The 21,741-nt window shown below is 36.8% G+C and overlaps 1 protein-coding gene across 1 annotated transcript in view; it reads left to right on the top strand.

Annotated features, from left to right (window-relative positions):
- CPEB3 (cytoplasmic polyadenylation element binding protein 3) overlaps positions 1-21,404 on the top strand; it is a 57,230-nt gene extending 35,826 nt beyond the window's left edge. The window contains exons 6-10 of the mRNA XM_009077014.1: positions 10,364-10,482; positions 11,761-11,875; positions 14,595-14,776; positions 18,201-20,767; positions 21,339-21,404. Coding sequence (XP_009075262.1) covers positions 10,364-10,482; positions 11,761-11,875; positions 14,595-14,776; positions 18,201-18,428 — 644 coding nt within the window. The 3' untranslated portion in view covers positions 18,429-20,767; positions 21,339-21,404. The remainder of the gene's footprint in view (positions 1-10,363; positions 10,483-11,760; positions 11,876-14,594; positions 14,777-18,200; positions 20,768-21,338) is intronic.
- Positions 21,405-21,741: the final 337 nt, after the last annotated feature.

Here is a 21,741-nt window from a genome sequence, read left to right as displayed (position 1 = left end):
GCACAAAACCCAAACATAGCCCCATACTAGCCTCTGTGAAGAAAGTTAACTCTATTTCAGCTCAAACCAGCACACACAGTTATCCCTACTGCTCCATATGGGACACTGAGGGTGAGCAGTATCTCATGAAAAACAAAATAGTGTAAGCAAAGTTGCACAGAGTAACAGGAAGTTGTTCTTATGCTTTAATTTAAAACAACTGGTGGGACTGACAGTGTGAGCTTTGCTGATTATGCCTAAGGTACTGCTTAGGTGGGAACACTGTTGTTGTAGTCTTCTGACTGATTTGATGTCATGCATAAGAACCAATGCAGTGGCAATGGTATCTTCTGCCAGAGGAGCAAGAATGGATGGTTGCAAAGAGAAACTATGGATTCATAATTCTAATTTCATCAGTCATATTCACAAGAAGGTATCTGGTTTGACCCAATGTAACAATCTATTCTACTGAAACTAACTGCTTTGTCTTAACTGATTAGATATAGTATCACCACAATCCAGTGCTAAATGCATAGTCAATTTTTGTACTTTAAAAACTGAAATCAGAGATCCTAATATTTGTTTGAATGGAAACCGAGAGTCCTTATCCAGGAACACATTGTATGGCAAATAGTGATTCTCTGGTGGTTTGTAGATGTTGTTTATGAATGTTCCAACACACGTTATCAGTCTGAGGCATGTATGTACTCTGTAGTCCCTGTGCCTTCCCATGGCAGGGCAGCACAATCCCCAATCAGTGCAATTCACAAAACATGTGGCAGCTAAAAAGTTCAATTACTTTTCTGCTCTTCTGTGGCTCTTCTGGAGCTGTGTGACTTAGGGTTGCTTTTGCAGCGAATTTTCTTTGAGGTTTTGTATGACTTTTGTTTGAGCATCCGTTTGTAAAGCTTTTCAAACTGTTTCCTGTCTTGTCCTAAATGTCTGAGGATTCTTGGCAGGGTCCTGATAATGACGATTTTAAAATGTCTGTCTTTGAGACTGCTGTGCCAGTTACCAAAGAGCATTCAAGGAGTTTGCTTCATGTAAGAGAATTTCTGTCCCTAAAATGATGCCATTTGCAACTTCTTGTTCTAGAGGTGAACAAGAATCTGGTGAGGCAAAATACTACAGTATTTTTGAGCCATCCAAGCTTAGGCAGAACAAATCAGATTCTGAAGTAATGGTGCAGGATTATTCTCTCCCAGCTTTCATGTTGCTTTCAACAAATGTCATTTCCTTTCAGAGTTGCTAGGTTGCTGCAGAATTACTTTTTTTCTTCCTGAAAACCCCACAATTTTTAGCAAGCATGTATGGACTCTTTTTCAATAATTTGGACATATCTAAGTACAGAAAAAGCTTTTCATTGCTTATCTATCTAGAAGCAACAAGACCACTTTTGTCAAATGGTAGTTAAATGCTTGTCTGATTGTCACTAAGCACTACTAAAGCCAAATAGATTTTACTGTGGGTTGCACACAACCCCTAGGATTTTTATTAAATGTTGCCTTTTCTTTTGCTTTGTAAATGGAAATACATGAATTGATCTTGTAAATATTATGGGTCCCAGGATAAAAGCAGTCCTATGAGTAGTGGTGTTGAGGACTTGATGATATTTTGTGCTTTGCTAGTAGCTTGTGCTAAGTTTTATTTTGCTAAGAATTTATGAAGCACCAAATTACTCTTTCAAATCATTAAGGGGATGATTGGGGATGGTGGTGAAGAGACAGATTCTGTACTAGCACTGCAGTGTGGCCACTGTTTCTGCAGTTCATGTGAAAAATAAGTTGTTTCCTACTCCTAGGATCAGTTGCAAACATTTCATGCATTAGCAACTTGTGCTCTCCTTATAAATTCCTACGAGCATTATGTTTATAATACTATATGTTCAGTTCCTAGAATCACTGCAGTGATGCACACAGTTCTACCTTTAAAATAATGATGCAGTAATCTAAAGTTAGTGCAAGATTATCAGAATATACAAATCATAAATTTATCAAGGGAGATATACCAAATTATACTTGTGTTTTCTCAAGGGATTAGGAGAAGTTAGGACTAGCAATGGGAATGTATCAGGTGCTGGGTATGCTGTGGATGCCTCTGCCCAAGGCAGTGTATGTGCCTCTCTCTGATCTCAGAAGGCAGGAGCAGCTCAGAACTGGTGTCTCAGCCCCCTCAGTGCTGTGGTTGGCAGATTGTCTGCTTGATACCATGCAAATTCTACCTAGTTTGGAGACCTACAATGTATATGAGTACTGATATATCAAAATAGTATAACCAGTACTCTGTTGTATATCAGTGGAGGCTGTGCAGTTTCGTTTAATAAAGTGAAAAACATGATGGCTTAGAGGACTTGGTAAGTCCAATGTTTTATTATTTATTTTAAATGTACCATTCTGATCTCCCAGAAATATTACTCACCAGAAATGCTTTTAGGGGGTTTTGGTTCAGAGAAGAATTTGTTGTTCTATGGTATCCAGTTTTGGAAAAACCTTCTGTTATTAAGGAAGGTTTTTCAAGCTGCATCTTTGCCATATAGTCAACAAAGGCAAGAAACTTGAACAAACTAGATCATGAGAACAATCCACATGTGAGTGAACATTCAAACCAGTTATTAACAGCACCACAACAGCAAATGACAAACTGATTAATTGATTAAAAGAAGGAAAGTCAAAGCCTAGTACTGAAGCTCTGCATTCTGCCTTGAGAAATGTCTTACAGCTCACAGGAGAATTAGAATCATACAAAATTTCTGCTCTTCTGTGGCTTGGTCTGTGTATATCACATGGGATGTCTTTGGTTGAAGTACTTTACACTCAATAAAACTCTTGATAACAGCCCCAAGTATTTTGTGTATCAGCAGCTCTAGGAAGCACTGTTTTTTTTCTTCTTTAAAAACAAATTTGAAGAAGAACATACCATTTAAAGTGAAAACCATTGTAAAACCCAATATCGGATTTAATTAAAAATAACTGACTTCAGCTAAAAGGCAGCCTTGATTTTTGGACCTTCTTTTCCCTTGAAAATCTATTTTACCTCATGCTGATACTGTGCTTGAAATAGAAGCTGAAATCAAGCAGACCGTTTATATTTCTTTTTTAGAATTTTTTTGATGTTCATGTTGCTTGGAGTAGAATTGGAAATTGGGTTATTTGCAAAGAAGAGTAACAGGTTTTGTTCAAACTTGGAAACTGATCTCTCTTCAGCCATCTGCTCTGAGTAAAAGCAGCAGCAGCAGACGTGACCCCTCCAGATGATGACCATGAGCTGCTCTGCCCAGAGCAGTCACTATTGCATATTGGCTTTGAAAACCAAAATCAAACCCAAATCAGTTCTGAATTTAGTTGGGGGTTTTATATTTATGAATGTGAATGCTTGTTTTGTCACGCTACTGACCTGGTAAACTTCACAAAGATAGCTTTGGCCTCATCAAAAATTTAGTCTTTGTCATATGATTAATTCATGTGACTACTCTTATAAGTACAGTAACCATGTTAGAGCCTTTCTTTTATGTTTTTATACCCTTTAATTCTGATTTATAGCTGCTATAGATCATGTTGCAGTCTGAAGTCTGACGTTTTTAAAATGGCTGTGACCTTTGAAAGAGGAGACAACCCTATAAATTTGCTGTTGCAATGTTTTACACTAGTTTAGAAATAAAATGCCACATAAAGAGACGCTTCAGTATGCCTGTAGAATATTTTTAGTTTTAAAAAGAAACCCGAGTAATTTATTTCAGTCTTTGCTTTTTTCAATACAGGTGGGTGGGAGTATTTTTAATGCAGGACAAACTGAGATGGTACATGTATACTGGTGTTTTGGGGCTTTTTTTCCCCATAAATGGTGAAAGTCTTGAAGTAATGATGTCTAGAAAATCTTTTCTGCTTCTTGACGTATTTTGGAACTGAAAGGACTTTATAAATCTTTAGCTGCATTATCAAAATATTATCCTTTCTATTCAGCACTGAAGTGCAGAGGAAACATTGGGGCACCTCTCCCACATCCCAAGAACAATCATAGACTTGTAGAGGTTGGAGGAGACCTCTAAGATCATGAAGTCCAACCATTAACCTGTCCCTGCTGTAACCTCTAAATGCTAAATTCTATCCTCCAGTGTCAGATCCAGATGCCTCTTAAACTTTTCCAAATCTGGTGATTCCGCCACCTCCCTGGGCAATATTCCAGTGCCTGAACATCCTAACAGGAAAAACATTTTTCCTAACATCAAATCTCAATCTCAGTCTCAGTTTATTGCCATTCCCTCCAGTCCCTTCAGTACCAGACTGAGTCTGGTACTCATGAAAAGCACACAAAATGTAAATGCAATAGGAGACTCACTGTAACTGTTCCTACTTCTTATACACCTTTTGTTTTTTAGAGAAAGGAATCAGCTGACAGGGTCATACACTGCCATTTAAAATTAGACCCACTAAAAGAAATTAATCTTTGCAGCCCTGACTAATACATAATTTCACTCTTCTGCAGTAGCTAAGTGAGATTACAGCCCTTTCTATTTTGAGGTTCCTTAAGTATTTAAAGCCTTTGAAGTTTTTTTTGAAAATGCAGTCGTGTCACTGCAATGTTTAAAGGGAAGTGCAGGTTTTTTAACACCTCAGATTTGTATTTTTCAAAATTGAGTTTCATTTTAAATAGTCGTTTCATCTTTGGATTTAGAAATGTGTTTTAGTCATGTTCAAAGCATCTTCTAATAAGATTACTAAGGTGACTTTGAGCAATGACCCTTGTCATCACATTAGCTGATTTAGAAATTTGGTTCACACTGTTTCTAAATGTTCCTTTGCTCTGGGCTTTTAAAACAGCTTGATTCTGAAAGTTCTAGTAAATACAACCATAATTCAATTCAAAATTATTTTTAAAAATCTAGAAGAAAAATAAAAGAAGAAAGTGAAATTTATATTTCATGAAAAAATAAAGCCTATTTAAATCTACTTTTCTGAGGCAGTATCTCAACCAAAAATAAACCCAAAGACACGAGACTAGAACATTCATTTTCTTTGACAGTTTAACTATCTTATTTTTTGCATAATAACATGAAGTATATATATACATATGGAAACACTTTTATATGAAATCTTAGGTTGATGGTAGATTTTATTGTAATCTTGAAGCTTATAAAAGCATCATAAAAGGCATTTCATTCTAAATGAATGAAAGATGTGCTTCAAAGGTAGTTTAACTTTCTTCAAGCATAAGTAGTCCTTCCCTTTTGCATACGAAATGAAAACATGACTACCCGAAGGCTGTTCTGACTTGCTATGCAGCATGTAAAGCAAAGAGAAAGTTCTCTTCATTCTCTTAGTTCTTCCACCCAACTTCAGTGTTATAAAGCTGAAAACACATGACCATTAGAATATGATTTCTATATCTGATTTTATAAGGGCTGAATTTGGGGAATTATGGGTTTGAGGTCAGGTATATAGGAAATAAATAGATGATATGCAGACATCTGGCATGGATGTTCAAATACTCTCTGACCTTATATATAATTCTTCATTGCAATTTTTTCGCTTTATTTGAAAGGATGAACCAGAAATAGGTTCATCCTTCCCTTTGGCTATATAACACTTGATTGCCAAAGTGCTGGTTTTGTACTAGGAGATGCAGCTCATGGTTGATGTATTTGAACAGCAATTTATATATTGTTTTTCTCAAATGCAAGAACTTAAAGAACTTATTAATTATTTTAGTGTTCACAAGTTGAGTATAAAATGGTACACTTTGGTTATTATAGGGAAATTGAACTAATTCACAATTAACTGAAGCTTCCAAGAAAAACTCTGGATTTAATTCAGTCCATTCTGGGTTTCATTTAGTGAGATCCGTGCAATTACTCCATCAGTACCTTTCTGAAATATTCCTGTATCACTATCTGGAGACTGTTCAGACAACTTTTGCTCTCATAGCATTAGGAATTAATCACTTAAACTGAGAGGAGTATAAAAATTCTATTTTAAGCATGCTTTATTCACGGATGCTCTGAAATGCTGTCAGTCTTTTGATGAGCCATGATGGGCATGAAGTAGGATCGTCTTTAACTGTTAGAAGTACTTTGGTTTAGACAAGAAGATACTCTTTTCTGATGAACCCTACCAGCTGTGTATGGCTTGCTAAGTTGGATGGTCTGACAATGCCTGTAAGCTTAAACTTAAACTCTTAAACTTACAAGGCCTGTATGTTTAATTTCATGGGCATAATACCCTTAATGCTCACTCTGCCCTAATAAAGGTTGTGAGTGGTTCTTCTCAATTAATTACATTGAGGAAGGATGGGCAGAAGACATGCATGATGCTCTACTAGCTGAAACTCCAAAATGCCTGTGATTGGTACCAACATGCCAGTTTTTAGCATAAAAATATGAATAGAAAGGCAGAATAAGCACCTTAATAAGCTTTTCCATCTAGCATGTTGATTTGAAGAGGTCACTGAAGCTATATGTACTCTCAAGTAATACAGAAAGGTTCCCATCATTAGGGAAGATATGCCTATGTTGATATTAATTGAAACAGAGATTTTTCCAGGCTGTCTAGGCTGGAAAAAATGCATTTGTCAGACTATAACAACATTATTTGGTTCCAAGTGTATCTTGCATTTTAAGTGACAACCTTGTTTCAAGCTTGTGGGACACAGCATATATGCTAGATTTTCCAGTTTGTTCTCAGCAAGGTTAAGTGAAATTAGACCAACTGGACTAAATTATCCTTTCGCACGGAAATTGTGTCACTGTTTTGATGTCAGAATGGGACATCTTCAAAGCAGCTTAGTTCTTGTACTGCTTTCCATAAAATAATGCATCCTGGAGCTCAAGGCTGAGGAATTTGTAGGCTGTGGTTCAGAATCCAGGGAAACTGGTTTTCTCCTCACCCTCTCTTCTGTACCCCTTCAAAGGTTGTAGTGACTGTTCTGACAGCAAAATATGTTGTTGCCTTTTCCCAGAGAATGGCAAAGTACAGTGTTTATTGTCAGCACTTCAGCGATGTGTCGTTCCAACAGAGGAGGATCCTTTCTGCATCCTTTCTACTCTGCCGAGAAGAAACAATCTCCATGTATCTGTGTATATAGAATATTCAGCTGTTGTCAGGTAGCTTGCTGTTTTCTGAGGCCTCAAATATCTTGCCTGCTTTACTTTGTGGAATCTGAGTCAGGAGCAAACCCTCAAGCCCTCAAACCTTTAGAATGTCTAGTCAGGTAAGAAAGGATCACTGCTGAAGTTTGCCAGCAATGTTCCTCCACAGTAGGCTACTAAGGTTCTGCTGTATAGGATTTAAAATTTTGAAATTCATCAAATCTCTTCCTTCTTGGGAAGTAGATTTATGCTTTAAGTGATATGATATTTGTGAAGCACAGAATGGAGAATGTGCTGAAGCACTTGCTGCTCGATGGGGAATTTGAAACAACTTTCAGCATCTGCTAAATAATTCAAGTTACTTGGATTAATACATTTTTGGTTTAGAAATTGATCCTCTTATTAATTCTGTGTCACCCATTGTCTTTAAACATAAATGTTCTTTTCAATCTAGATGCTTTTCTAACAGACCGTTGTGAGAATTAGAGGTCAGCTGGCCATGCAGTCCGTGCTTTTGGGGGATTAGGCGCATGTCTCATTGTGTGTAGCAGAAATAGAAATAGAAATTGTGGAACAGGATAAAATGCCTGAAATAGACATTTTTGAGAATCTCTTCAGGAAAGAATACTCTTAAAAGTTTTATAAAATTATAGCCAAACCTGGCGTTTAAATACAGAAATAAAATTACTGGGAATTTGCAGATTGGCGTTCTGGTTCTAATTTAAATGTGGCTGAAGTTATTAAAAATGGTGGTTTGTTCCCGTGCAAAAAAAAAGTAATTTATTTAAATTTCACCTACTGTGAGAATTCTTTAATGTACCCCCAAATGACAGTCAACTCCAACTACCACAGATGTAACCTCTTACAATGTCCCAGAAAAAAATGAAAAAGCTTCGTAAACTGTTGCCCGGATTTTTGATAAGTAATTCAGCCATAAGAAACATTTTCAAATTTTCACTTTGACTTTATGCTGAAGAAATTTCCAATATTTTCCTGGTTAAAGGTTACAAAAGTCCATGACAAACAAACCCCTATTTTTTTAGATTTCAAATCTTCTGGTGTGGCCAGGAGATAAATCCTACATGGTTAAATCTATTTCAAATACATTGTAAACCATTCTTTTAACACATGCATAAATGTACATGTGTTCTTATTTGGCTTTCATAGTACTGGAAAGATCTGCACTGCATCTTCTGGGAGTTTTTCTTATAAGGCATTTATCTACAATATAAAGCAAGGATTGGGTTGAGGATTAAACTGGGATTGTTTGGCCTTAGAGGTGTAGTTGCCATGGTAGTCTTTTCCATGTGTCCAGGTTTTTGGCTGGGACATTTTGTAAGGCTGAAAGAACTGGAATAGGTTGCCCAGGGATGTGGTGGAGTCACCATCCCTGGAATTCTTTAATAGGTGTCTGGATCTGGCACTGGAGGATATGGTTTAAGGTTTAGGGCTTGGAGCACAGTGCCAAGTTAATGGTTGGAATAGATGATCTTACAGGTGTCCTCCAACCTTGATGATTCTATGAATGGCTGAACTAAAGATGCTTTAATTTGTATGAAGTTTTTGCTGTCATTATTAGATGTAAACAGAAGGGATGGTATGGAGGGAAGAAAATATAACAAGTGCATGGATGGAAAATAGAATGAAGCTGGAAGTGACAGTGATGGCAAGCTTATTATTTTCATACTCATTCAATCTATTTAGTTTTGTAAAGTCTAAAACTGAAATGTTGAAGAGTGTTTATATCTTTAGGGGATTGTTTTAAAAGAAGAATTTCACTTTTTATTCAGACATATCTTTAATCTACTCCCAGTTCCAAGTACGCAAGTTCCTTTTTTGCTGGCAAGAATGATGATCAAACTACTTTGTTTTCTTGGATAAGTCAGTCTTTCTAGGTGTGTCCTGGGCTATAATCATGTTAGTGCAAACCTTGTTGCTTCTAAAACCAAACAGCTGCAGAGAATTTAATATTCTTTGAGAAGTCATGCAGGACTACAGATAGCAGGGCCAAAGATAACTGTTGTTTGGTAGACAACTCTACAGAGAAAAACACTTTTTCAGTGTCTGTCTTAAATTCTTTTATTAATCAGAGTTGTGTGGGTTTTATCTAAAAAGGACATTCATACAGTATTCACTCAATACTCTACAAAATCTTGGTAAGTCACTACTATATTAATAGCAAATAGACTGTGTATGGCTATATCAAAGGTGGTTTGATAGGTAAATATGGTGTATCATCGTGTCGGCACTTACTTTGCGTCAAGACTCTTAGGCATAGGAACTCCAGCAGTCCCTGCTTCAACTCCAGCTGTCTCTAATTGCTGTGGATTTTGGGAAAAGAGGTAGTCTGTAAGACACACAAGTGCCAGATTATAAAGGTCACGGCTAACATGTTCACTCTCAGGGAGAAAACTACGTTGCACTGATTGTGGAGCAAAGGAGCAGTGCATGCTCCATAGGAAGTCCTTTCAGCCAGACAGATGTATTCAAGTCCAGCTCATTCAAGTCCTGGCTTTGCTGAGTGCAGAGGGGACTGTGTGAGTTTCACTTCTGAGGCAGCAGAAGCATGTGCTGCTTGGGTCAAATCTTCGTTGAAATTTAACAGTGCTGAGTAAAAGTCTGGAAAGTTTTCACTGAGTGCCACACACACGCTTGGTTTTACTGGCTCATTTAAAGTCCTAAAATTCTCAATCACTTGGAGCAATTTTAGTGGACTTTCTTCTTTCTTTTGAAGTGCTTTATTTATATGTAAGTAACATCATCAGGTCTTTGACTCATAATAAAGCACAATGCTAGCTGTTCATTTTTGCTCAGGCTTATGGTTTTTAGGTGAGCATTTTTTTCATGTTTAATTATGTAAGCATACAAGTCTATTTTTCTGTTTACCTGTCTACTTTTTTGCCCCTTTTTTTTCTAGAATTTGGTATATAGTAACTAGAAATTTGGTGTTTCTATTGTAAAATGATAATCACAGATACCAGCAGATACCACTGATAAATAGTTCTGAAACTGTTGTTGGGTAGTGAGAAGCCCTTATTCACCAGCCTGTATTCTCACTACTCAGAATCATTAATTAATCAAATAAGCATGTTGAGATGCAGCAAACACCCTTGTCTCCATTCTGAAATCAATACTGTGTGAGGGTATGATCTATTTGGTCAATTTAATTTATGAAAACAAACTAGCAGTCTTAACAGTCATTTATCATTTGTAGATCTTATTCACTTCTTGAGTTTGTTTACAAAAAAAGGCTTTATAAATTAACCTGTTGCTTTTCTTTCTTGTGCTCTTATCCTTTCCAAGGTTACGCCTTTCTCCTGTTCCAGGAGGAAAGCTCTGTACAAGCTCTGATAGATGCCTGTCTGGAAGAAGATGGGAAACTTTACCTATGTGTGTCAAGTCCCACAATCAAGGATAAACCAGTAAGTAGCTTATGCCATGGCACTTCTGCTGGTTGCTAACCTGTTTGCTGTTGCTCTTTTCAGTTAATAAATAAATAAATAAATCCTCACAGTTAATTGACTTGTCATTTCCTGTGGCTGTCCTTGCTGGGACATGGAATTGGCTTTCTGTATCAGCCTAACACAGTTTTAACATTTGCTTCTTTCTGATAAATGCCATGTTCAATTAACTTTTATACTCTGTACTTCTGGTATCTTACAATGTTAGCTGTAAAACAATGGGATTGTAATTTTCCATTTATATTATTTGGGAGAAAAAAAAGCCTCATGTGATGAAAGTAAGAAACTTTAAACCTCACCAGATTAAAATCCAGAGAACATCGAATATCCTCTGTACTTCATTAGGGTTCTTAATTATTATTTTTCATGCATGCAATAGGTAATCAATTTATATTTTAGGCTTCATTTACCTTAGAGAAACTGCAGAGTCCAAGCAAGTGCTGCAGACAGCTAGAGTGGAATAGAAGACATACAGTAACCTGTTTTTATTGTTCACATCCCTAACATATCCTTTCTTGTGCCTGTGGATATATACAGATTAGATGAAAACTACAGACAAATAAGATAAAAACTGTGCTGCCTTTTGAAACTGCTGTTAAAATGCTTACACAGAGGAATGAACAACCCAATATTACAGCACAGTGGGTGATCTTGTGTGATTTCGAGGCTAGAAAAAATGCATTGATGAACTGCTTTATCCAAGTAACTTCTGAGCAGTTTGGGGTTTTTTTCTGTATAATCTAAAGGCTTCTTATCAACTCTGTTGCTTGCTGCAAAATAGCAGTAGGCATTCACACTCCTTTTGTATCCAAGCACAGAAATTAACTTTATCTTCACTGCTATCAGTGCTTTAAAATTTGCAGCTCGCTGTATGTGATTTTAGGAAATCCAGAAGCCCAAACTGCAACTGTAATTGCACAGAGATGGTAATGGAAAGTCTCTGAAAAGTCTTTTCACAGATTTTCTATTATGATGGCGATTAGGGGCAGAGGATTACCAGGGGTAGGAATTTGTGGTGATGAAGTTTAACTCAAGTCTGGCCTCTAGAGGTCATAAACAAATTGTCCATTTTCTTCCAGATGTTTAGACAACTGATGTTCTCAAATTGTCCTTGTACCACCCATTTACTGCTTTTGCCAAGTTAAAAATTTGGTTTTTAATTATAGAAAGATTTGGCAGTTGTTTCTTAATTTTAATTGAGTGGTCAAGTTCCTCTACTAAAAACGATCCTTAATACAGGTGCAAATTCGACCTTGGAACCTAAGTGACAGTGATTTTGTGATGGATGGGTCTCAGCCTTTGGATCCAAGAAAAACCATCTTTGTTGGAGGAGTTCCACGGCCCCTCCGAGCTGGTGAGTAGAAGGAAAATATAGGGCAAGTAGTAAGAGGTTCCAGATTAAGCATAAAAGATGAGAAAAGATATATTGTATGTGTAAAAGAGCAGAAAATATACCCTGTCTCTTCCAAAAATCCTAGCTTGCTTTCTAAGTCAAGGAGTGTCTTCTTGTCTATAAAATTCAAACTGTGAGCATATTTTACCTTTTAAATAGGGTGCTAATTAGGATTTTCAGTCCAAACAGTTTTTCCCAAGTTTGCATAATATGCTAGAACTTGGCTTTTTGTAATGTAAACCTGATTTGTTTGCTGAGATGCAGACAAGCTCCCCTTTCCTTTGACTAGAAGACAAACTAGCCCCTTTCCAAACCAATTCCAACGTCAGCTCTATGACTTCTCCCTTTTATTCAACCTTACCCTAATTTTTCCATGGAGGTATGTACAAGGCCTCTCAGCCATTGTCCAGAAGAAAAATTTCTCCCAACCCAGGTCACGTGGTGGCCCCACACTGAAGACTATTTTCCAGACTCACTCTGAATGTAGCTTTTTTCCCCCTCAATTTTTTTCTTCACTTTTATTTGCAGAGTCATAGACAAGACTCCTTAGCCTTTGGCCAGATGAAAGACTTATCCCAGCCCAGATCTCCTGGCAGCCCCCACTTTGTTTTGAAGGCCCCTTTTCAGCACTGCTCCCAACTGTAGCTTGATATTCTTTTCTTTCTTCCTAACCCTTACTCTTTTGGTGAACTAATGACAAGGTAATGAAGCAAGTTAAAACACTTGGCAGCCCTTACTTCTGTTTAGTAGTCCCTCTCCATCCTCTCTCCAAGTTAGCTGCATGTTTCTCGTTTTCATCCTCTCAACCCTAATCCTGATTTTCCAGCACTGTAGTAGACAAAGGCCTCTCAGTCACTGTCTGGAAGAAAGACTTCTGCATCAGGTTTCCTTGCAGCCACTTTCCAGCCCACTAGATCTTCAGCTCCTCACTTTTTCTTTCTCTTAATCCAAAAAGTCTTTCAGAAGCTGTACACAAGGTCCCCTAGCCACTGCTGACAGTAAAATTTCTCCTAGTCCAGATTTCTTGGCAGCTTTCACTTTGATTACCATTTTAAAATAAGGCACAATTGGAAGACAGTAATTATGTAAATAGTAACAATTAACCATTACCTCATTTCTAATGGTAGGCTTTATAAAACTGTCATTTGGCCTGTCATGGATCACATTTGAAATGCATTACATTTGAAAACTGATGCCTTTAAATAGTTAACTTCTCCAAAGAAGACAAACAGTTTCCAGTTTTTCTTGTTTGCAGCTTTAAAGATCTGGTACTGAGGTTATTCCTAAAATATCTGAACACTGCATGGTTTTCTTGCCCTGGAATCCTATACATGCTTTGTCTATTGGCCAGAGTGGAACTACTATTGTAAATGTTTTTTAGCTGTTTCTGATGTTTATTCTGTACTGTCACTTTCTGAGATCACTACCCAAATGATGATTCCCAACCATTAAAAAGCAGAAGAATCTACTAGCTACTACATTTTGCTGGTAGTTTCTCCTTACTGTTTGCAGCGAGGGTATTACCTGGTTTGGTACAATGAGTCAAACGTGTGTTTGCTTGTTGCAAATGGAGAAATTAGCACATGGTCTTTGCTTCACACACAAATTTATACAAACACACATACCCACTCAATTTTAAATTGTCTTTATTCTGTGTATAATTTACGAATGAGAATTTTGCGAGACCCAGTAGGATTTATATATTTAATTATTTTTGCAGTTTTTTTCATTTTATCTTGGGTAGCTAATTTGTAACTTGCTACAGAATGTGTTTTCACACATTAGCCCTAGGAAATGGTTGATTTGGCAGGGCCTGTCTAGGTCCCAGTATATTGTGTTGTGGGGATCTGTCCCTCATCCATCTGACAGATTTGTTTGCCTATCTGCTTTTGTGGTGAACCTGGCTGAGTGACCATGTGTCCTTGCACAGTTTACATCCTCTGTTCTGCTTTCTTCAGCCTCTTTTCCACTTCCTTCAGTTCTTTCCCTTACCTTTCCTCCTGTGTTTCCTCAGCTATGCACTCATCCTGTCTTATGAATGATATTTTTAACTTCTTTGAGTTATTCTTAGTGTCAGAAGAAGCAGCAAACCATTTTAAAAGAACTCCAGTTGAGATAAAGTTCTACTAAAATACTCATTGAAGTTACACCCAAAATGTAGGTTTGCTTTAGCTGCAGTAACTTCTGATGTTGCAAAATTTTTGTTTCAAATGTAAACAACCTCTTTAATGTCTTTTGAACCTCAATACTTAGGGCAAATTATCAGATTCTAAATACAGAAATATCTTTGAGTGATCTTACATGTAAACTAGCATTAACAAGCCTGGCTGGATTTTGAGGAGATCCTGAATTCCCAATCCCTAATACCACAGTTTTCATTTGCCATATTGTAAACACTAGTTGATCTGATACTTATTTTAACAATGGAATTGCATTTTTTGTCATGCTTCAGTCACACCAAGTTTGTTTTTACAGATTCTGGTGGTTTTTTTGCCTTTATATTTTACTATAATTCAAGTGGGGTTGGTTCAATCTGTTAAAACTAGCATCTCAGTTGCAATTTTAGACTTTGGAAGACAAGTATGCTAAGACAAATGGTGGTTTTTTTAAATGCAGCAATCCAAATGCAATGCTATTATTTAAGTTAAATCTATTATATTTAACAATTGACTTCTTGCAGTTGAATTGGCAATGATTATGGACCGTTTATATGGAGGTGTCTGCTATGCTGGCATTGATACAGACCCAGAGTTGAAGTATCCAAAAGGTGCTGGCAGAGTGGCTTTCTCCAACCAGCAGAGCTATATTGCTGCTATCAGTGCTCGCTTTGTTCAGCTCCAACACAATGACATTGATAAACGGGTAAGTAAAGCAACATGGGCCAGAGTGGTTGGTACAAAACTTTACAGAAACTAAACCCATCATTTTTTATTTGGAGAAGACTGTAAGCTTTGTTCTTCAGGTGACATTTGTTCATTCTTTCAAAGCTTATATAAGCATCTAAAGCAGAGTGAAAAAAAAACTATTTTAAACATCTTAAATAACTGTTTAGCACCACACCTAGAAAATGGTTGTAAGCTTGTTTGTTCTTGGGTTTGTTTTGAATTCTGTAGGTCAAATTCCATAGCATTTCCCAGCTACTTTCTCCTCCGTTAGATATTTGTTCATTGTGCATCAGCAACTTTTACTTCAGTGACTGCTTAGATATCTTCTGACACTTCTGCTATTATTAGGCACCATTTTCTGTTGGTAATGTATGTCTAGACATGAGGTCCCTAAAGTACAGGTTTATTATAAGTAAAATAGGTAATGCTGACCTCAAAAAGCTTGAGAATTATTTAACTAAAACCACATGCCAATAGATGCTTAATAGGCAGAAGGGAAGGAAATGAGCTGGTTTTGTTTAGTCCATACAAAATCCTGGTTTCTAAAGGGCTTTTCAAGTATAGAGTGAAGTTAAGGTATTCACTGAAATCTGAGTTGAATCCATGAAAATAAAACATCACTTAATTTCCAAGCTTTCTTTTTTCCCTTTAGGCCTTCTGTCTTCACCTCTTGATTACACATACAAACAAACTGTGCTTTTGAGGGCCCAGCATTTAGAATTATTCAAAGGAACAGAGCATGCACTGATGCTGTGTGTTTTTCCCATAGGGATGGCTTGTTTTCTCCTTAATCTGATAGAAACTGTTCTTTCAGCAGGCAGCCTGGCAGGTATTGGGTGTGTCTGTTATGTGCACTATGCACTTAAATCCACACAGCTGCAAAGTTCAAACTTGTGACTTTCTCTTTAAAAGTCTGAATTGAACTTTGTGTTTGAGGAGGTCATGGAGTTGTAAGTCCTCCAGCTATTTTTCCATGGTTTTATACAGCATACTACGTTAACTAAGACAAGGCTATTCCTGAACATTTCTTGGCCATTGAATTCTGAAAAATGTCACAGAGATTGAGATTACTTTTGGAGTCTTAATCTCACGCTGAACCCTTTAAGATACATATATATCAACCATGCTTACTAGGAGTTTCTTTCTAAGATTTAGGTTAAAACCACAAAAGATCCTGGATAGTAATTTTTTCCATCAGTTGGGGTTTTTTTTTCACTTGCTTAATTGATAATTCAAGTTTATTTGATTATATTTTATCTGTTTTCAAAATAGATTTATCTGAGTTTGAAGTATAAAGTCTCTTCATTAAGTCCTTAAATCTCAGTATTTAAACCTAATATACTGAAATCCCTGAACTGTACAGCATATGCATTCTTAGAATTATTTCACTAGTAACCAAGGCAAGACAAGACATGAGAGAGAGAGAAAGACAGAGAGATACTCTATTTCAAACCTTTACAATTCATGCCTGGGAAATGTGAGTAGGTGGAGATCTAGAGTTGTGCTGGACATTGGACCTGCTTTCTTCCAATTTCATTTGAGACAGTGAGGTGCTGTTTTATTTTACATGATGCTTCTAATTTTAGTGATATAGCACCTGATATGCAAAATGGCAGTTATTCAGACTTGTTCCGTGCTATACTAGTAGCAGAGTGCAATTAAAGAAAAAAATAGATTGGCAGCTCTAGCTGTGCCATAGGCAAGAAATGTAATTCACTACAGCAGCTTTACTTCAAATTAGTAACATTTGCTGAAGTCTGATGAGGATAAGTTGAAGTAAAATTCAACATAAAACTTTTTTTGTAGGATATGTTTCTTGTTTTTCAACTTAGTATCTCACTTTGTGTTTCTAGAGTCAAGTTTCCTGTGCAGTATACAAATGATGCTGGACTAGCATTTATGCAGTTACAGCAAAATTATTGATAATAAATGTATATATCCACTTTTTTCTCTCTACTTTAATGCAGTTGTCTGTACTTAAGCCAATTTATAAATAGCATCACAGAGCCCTAAGAATTACACATGCATGAACTCCTGATTTCCCCAGAGTGAATGAACTCCCAATTTAAATGTGTAGGCTTGACTCATAGGAACAGACACACAGGAGGGAACTTGTATGTTGTCAGCTTCTGTAATAGTATTAGTGCAAGTGCCTAGTCATGCATCATCCTGCTGTGTTTGGCAAAAGTGCTTTAAAAACAAAAGACATCCCAGTCCCAAGAGGTTTACAGCTGAGTGTAGGACAAAAGTCAGCAGCTCTCCAGCCTATTTGTAATTGATTGCAAGGCCCTAGTTGGAACCACTGTGAAATTTTATTGCATTTCTGGAGCTAAAAATCTTTATATAGTGAATTTTGCCAGCAGAAAAGGGACAGTATTTAATACAAGTGCATTTAATTTTGTTCAGTTTGAATGTCTTATTAATCTGGTCCTGCATTTTGCAATTCACAGAAAAAAAAACCTCTGAAACTCACCAGACCTCTGAAGTTTAGGGATATAATTTTTTTCTTTATATAATTTCTCTTCCTGTTCCCATAACAACTGTATTCACTTTCCTGGAGTTTTCTTGGACAGTGGGCAAATCCTTGGAGATGCTATTTTTGCTGTACTTCCATCTTAGTACTTTCCCACACCTAACGTTTTGAAGAGATGTTGAATAGTTATGAGAGCACACCCTTCTTTCTTGAGATTTTCTGACAGGTAAAGTGGTTGGTATGAAAATTTAACTACCAACCTCTTTGGGTTAATCCTGCATCAGTGGAAAACCCTCAGTAGAATCATAGAATCCTCAAGGCTGGAGGAGACCTCTAAGGTCATCAAGTCCAACCATTAACCTGTCACTGCTGGAAACCCTAAACCCTAAACCATATCCTCCAGTGCCAGATCCAAATGCCTCTTAAACACTTCTAGGTATGGTGACTCCACCACCTCCCTGGGCAATATTCCAGTGCCTGAACATCCTCACAGGGAAAACATTTCTCCTCACATCTCCTCTGACTCTGCCCTGGCTCAGCTCAAGGCCATTCCCTCTAGTCCTCTCCCTGCAGCCATGGCAGGACAGACCATCCCACACCTCTCTCCATGCCCCGTCAAGGAGTTGCAGAAAGCCATGAGGTCACCCCTGAGCCTCTTCTCCAGGCTAACCAAGCCCAACTCCCTCAGCCCTTCCTCATGTGCTCTAGCCCTTTGCTGCCCTCCTTGCCCTTGGCTGGACTCGCTCCAGTGCCTCAATGGCCTTGTTGCAGTGAGGGGCCCAAAGCTGAGCACAGCACTGAGCTGTGAGCTCACCAATGTGAGTACAGGGGGAAGTCTCTGAAAATAGAGTCAAAACGAATTAAAATGTTGAAGGTTTTCTGTTAAAATATAATCATCTTAGAGCTCTTTTTCTTCTTCCTGGTGCAGGTGGAAGTGAAGCCATACGTGCTGGATGATCAGATGTGTGATGAATGCCAGGGCACTCGCTGTGGTGGAAAATTTGCTCCGTTCTTTTGTGCCAACGTTACCTGTTTGCAGTATTACTGTGAATACTGCTGGGCAAGCATACACTCTCGTGCTGGGCGAGAGTTCCACAAACCACTGGTAAAGGAGGGAGGCGACCGGCCCCGCCACGTCCCGTTCCGCTGGAGCTGAACCCCAGGACTCGCCCAGCAACAAGTACTGGAGTAAATAAAATTGAGTGAAAAGAGAGCGCTGCCTCAGGGCTTAGTGTTCTGGAAATCTGTGCATTCGTCCTCGACTTTAATGAAGATATGGGTCTTTTTATTAACTATTATTATTATTTACAGTCACATTACTGAACTCAGTGTCCAGTATAATACAAACCGGCAGAGTGTAACTGTACTGATTTTTGCACTTTGATTCACACAAACATCTGCTTGGTACCTTAATTTCCTACACAATACTTGTCACTAGTGACATTATGTAGACTGCCATTCTCATCAGCCTTCTCTGGGCTGATGTGTATGTGATGAAGATTTTTTTATTATAATTATTTTTATTTTTAAAACTGGAGCATGCACTTATTTTCAGAAATTTAGACTTGCCCCTAGCAGATGACTTACCAAAGGTAATATTCACAAGTAGGTGGCAGATGTAGCAAAAACTTAAACAGATATTCAGCAATCATTAGTTTGGGTCATTTAGAGTAGTAATAACCCTTAAAGAAAATAAGCCTTTAGTTGCTCTCCATTTTGACTTGTAAGGATGATACCTCATAAGCTGGATCAGACTTTTTTCTTTTGTTTTTGCTGAGGGTTTTTTTCGTTTGTTTTGTTGGGTTTTTTTTGTTTTGTTTTGTTAGGTCTTTTAGTGTTATGTAAATGTATGCTGCAATAGCTTTTGCTGCTATTAAAATGGTATTACTAATACCATAATACTCTATTCAGGCTAGGGTATCAATTAAAAATGAATATGTGATTAAAATAGTGATGGCTGCTGAAAGGAGATCAGTATAGCATACAGAAAAGCTTCCAAGGAAGGTCAATATTTTTTGACTGCATGTTTACTTAATCAGGTTGCTGCATGCAATAAATTTTATATATGTCTAATATAAAACCTGCCCACAATGCACAAATTATGAATCTACTACGTAGGCTACAAAATACTCAGTAACAGAAAGGAATTGATTACTGACTGGAGGAAGGCATGCCTCAGTAAATGTAATGCTTCTGAAATTAGGATCAGCCCATTACAGAATGACCTATACTACCACAAATATTTTAAAAAAAAAAACAACTAGCTGTAGGATATTCTTAAAACAAATTGTGGATGGTAGATGAAGTACTTTGCGGTGCTCTGTTATATATCGTGCAATTTATTTTATAGAGTAAAGTGATTCTGTCTAGTACTGTGATCAAACTTTAACTGTTAAAAGCCTCTGTATCCGACATTAACACATTTTTGACAGTTCATAACAGGTACATAAACAGAAATGAGCTCTTAGTTACAATCTCTCTCCTAATGCTTGCATCATTTACGTAGCTGCAGACCTTGTCCAGAAAACCAAAGAGCTCATGCTAGCGTACATACACTACCAATCTAGATAGTCTGTCAAACTAATAAACTAGGCACATTTAAGAAAGATAGGAGAAAAAAAAAAGTGGTGCTAAAGAAATGTCTGCATACAAAAGTAACATGAGATGTCTGCTCTGTGGATGTGGCGTTATCTCTCTAATCCCTGGATGTATCCTGTGAAGCTTGAATACAATTAAGACCTGCTAACACAGTGGACATTTTTTTAGCATGAAGTATGGGGCTGCAGATAGCATATAAATATAAACACATTGGTATACTAATGATTGTGAGAATGTGTACACTATTTTTGTTTTCTTTTTTCCTCCTTTGTTTTTGCAGTTCTGGGGACAATCTGACTGGATATGACACCGCATAGTAGATTTAAATGTTCTGGGTTTTTTGTTTGTTGTGATGTCTTCTTTGTGTCGAATTTAGTAAGTTGGGTTTGGTTTTTTTTCCCAATGTTTAGTTGCAAGTATTGGCTTTGAAAGGACTTTTTTTTTTCTGTTTTTGGAGAAAAAAAAAAAGAGAAAAATAGTTTTTTACTGGTTTAAAAATGCTTATTATAATTATCCCTTTTGAAGTTACTTCTGGGCAGTTTTGTGATATTGCTTTTCCCCAGCCCAGGTGTCTTTTCTGTTCTTTTTCATCTGTACAAGACATTTTGTTATGCACTACTTTTTGTATCTAGACAGTTTTCAACAGTTGGCTGATGATTTTTTTTAAAGAAAAAGGCATGCTTTCTGACTGACATGATCTTTTGCAATACCTCAATTTTGAAATATAGGAAAGAAAATGATATTTTCTAAGTAAGTTTATTCAGAAAAATATATATTAATTTAATTCTGCAAGAAAAATGATTTAACAGATGGGTAACTTTATTTTTTTCATGCTTATTTGAGTTTTTTTGAAAATGAAGAAGTTAGAGCTTTATAACTGTAATATTAAAGATCATAGCTAACCTACAGAAATCTACCTAATTATGTGAAAGAAGTAAACCTTTTTGAAGAAATACCCCTCTTTCATGTAGAAAAATACCCCCAGAGAGAAAGAGAGCGAGCGAGAGAGAGAGAAGCTGGAAAATGTACAATATAGTGTAATGTTGGATTAAATCAGAAACAAAACCATCACAGAGAACAGGTGTAAACACAAAAACTCCATTTGGTGCTGAAAGTTGTGAATAGAAGGTGAAAAAAAGAATATTTTCCCTTAATTTGTATATTTATAATCAAGTGTGATTCTGCACGACTGACCAGAATTGTGAGAGTTCTTCTGTTTGTATTTTTTTAAAGAGAACTTTTTTTAGTTTATTAAATTATGACATGCTCCCTTTTGTTTTGTAAATGAATGTGCCCCTGAGTTGTTAATATGTTCTATTACAAGAGGGTCCTTCAAAAAACAAAAAAAAAGGTTATTTTTTAAAATAAGGAGTTCTGAACTGCAACTTGACTAAGAAGCCCCTGGGTACAACAGGTCCTATTGTGGCCTTTTCTGATGTGAGACTTGAACTAGTCGATTTTTTTGAAGGCTAACCTAACCTCGACTATTTGTTGTTATGTGCAATACTGTTTGTACTGTTTGTATAAAAAAAAAGAAAAATGAAAAGAAAAAAGGCATAAATCTTTATTGCAGATTTATTTTCATTGCAGACTTTAGACATTGTGATTCACTAAAATCATTTTTCTACTGTCAAATATGTACCTTTTCTTCATGCTGGTATTTTTTCAATAGTAATGTAGCCTTTGTACTGAGACAAATTTTCATTGTTATTTTTAGAAAGATTTTTTGCTAAGAAAAAAATTAAACATATTTACATATTTTTCATTTTTATTTCGTATTTTCTTTAAGGAGTGCTTTCTCAACCATTAATATAGTTGTTTCTGGGAGAGACTTTCATATCTGGTCAATGTCATTAATATTATTTTGTATT

The sequence above is a fragment of the Acanthisitta chloris genome, unplaced genomic scaffold, assembly GCF_000695815.1.
Source record: "Acanthisitta chloris isolate BGI_N310 unplaced genomic scaffold, ASM69581v1 scaffold9486, whole genome shotgun sequence".
NCBI classification, from domain to species: domain Eukaryota; kingdom Metazoa; phylum Chordata; class Aves; order Passeriformes; family Acanthisittidae; genus Acanthisitta; species Acanthisitta chloris.
Note: the sequence above shows the minus strand (reverse complement) of the source record. Positions and strands in the feature narration are given on the sequence as shown.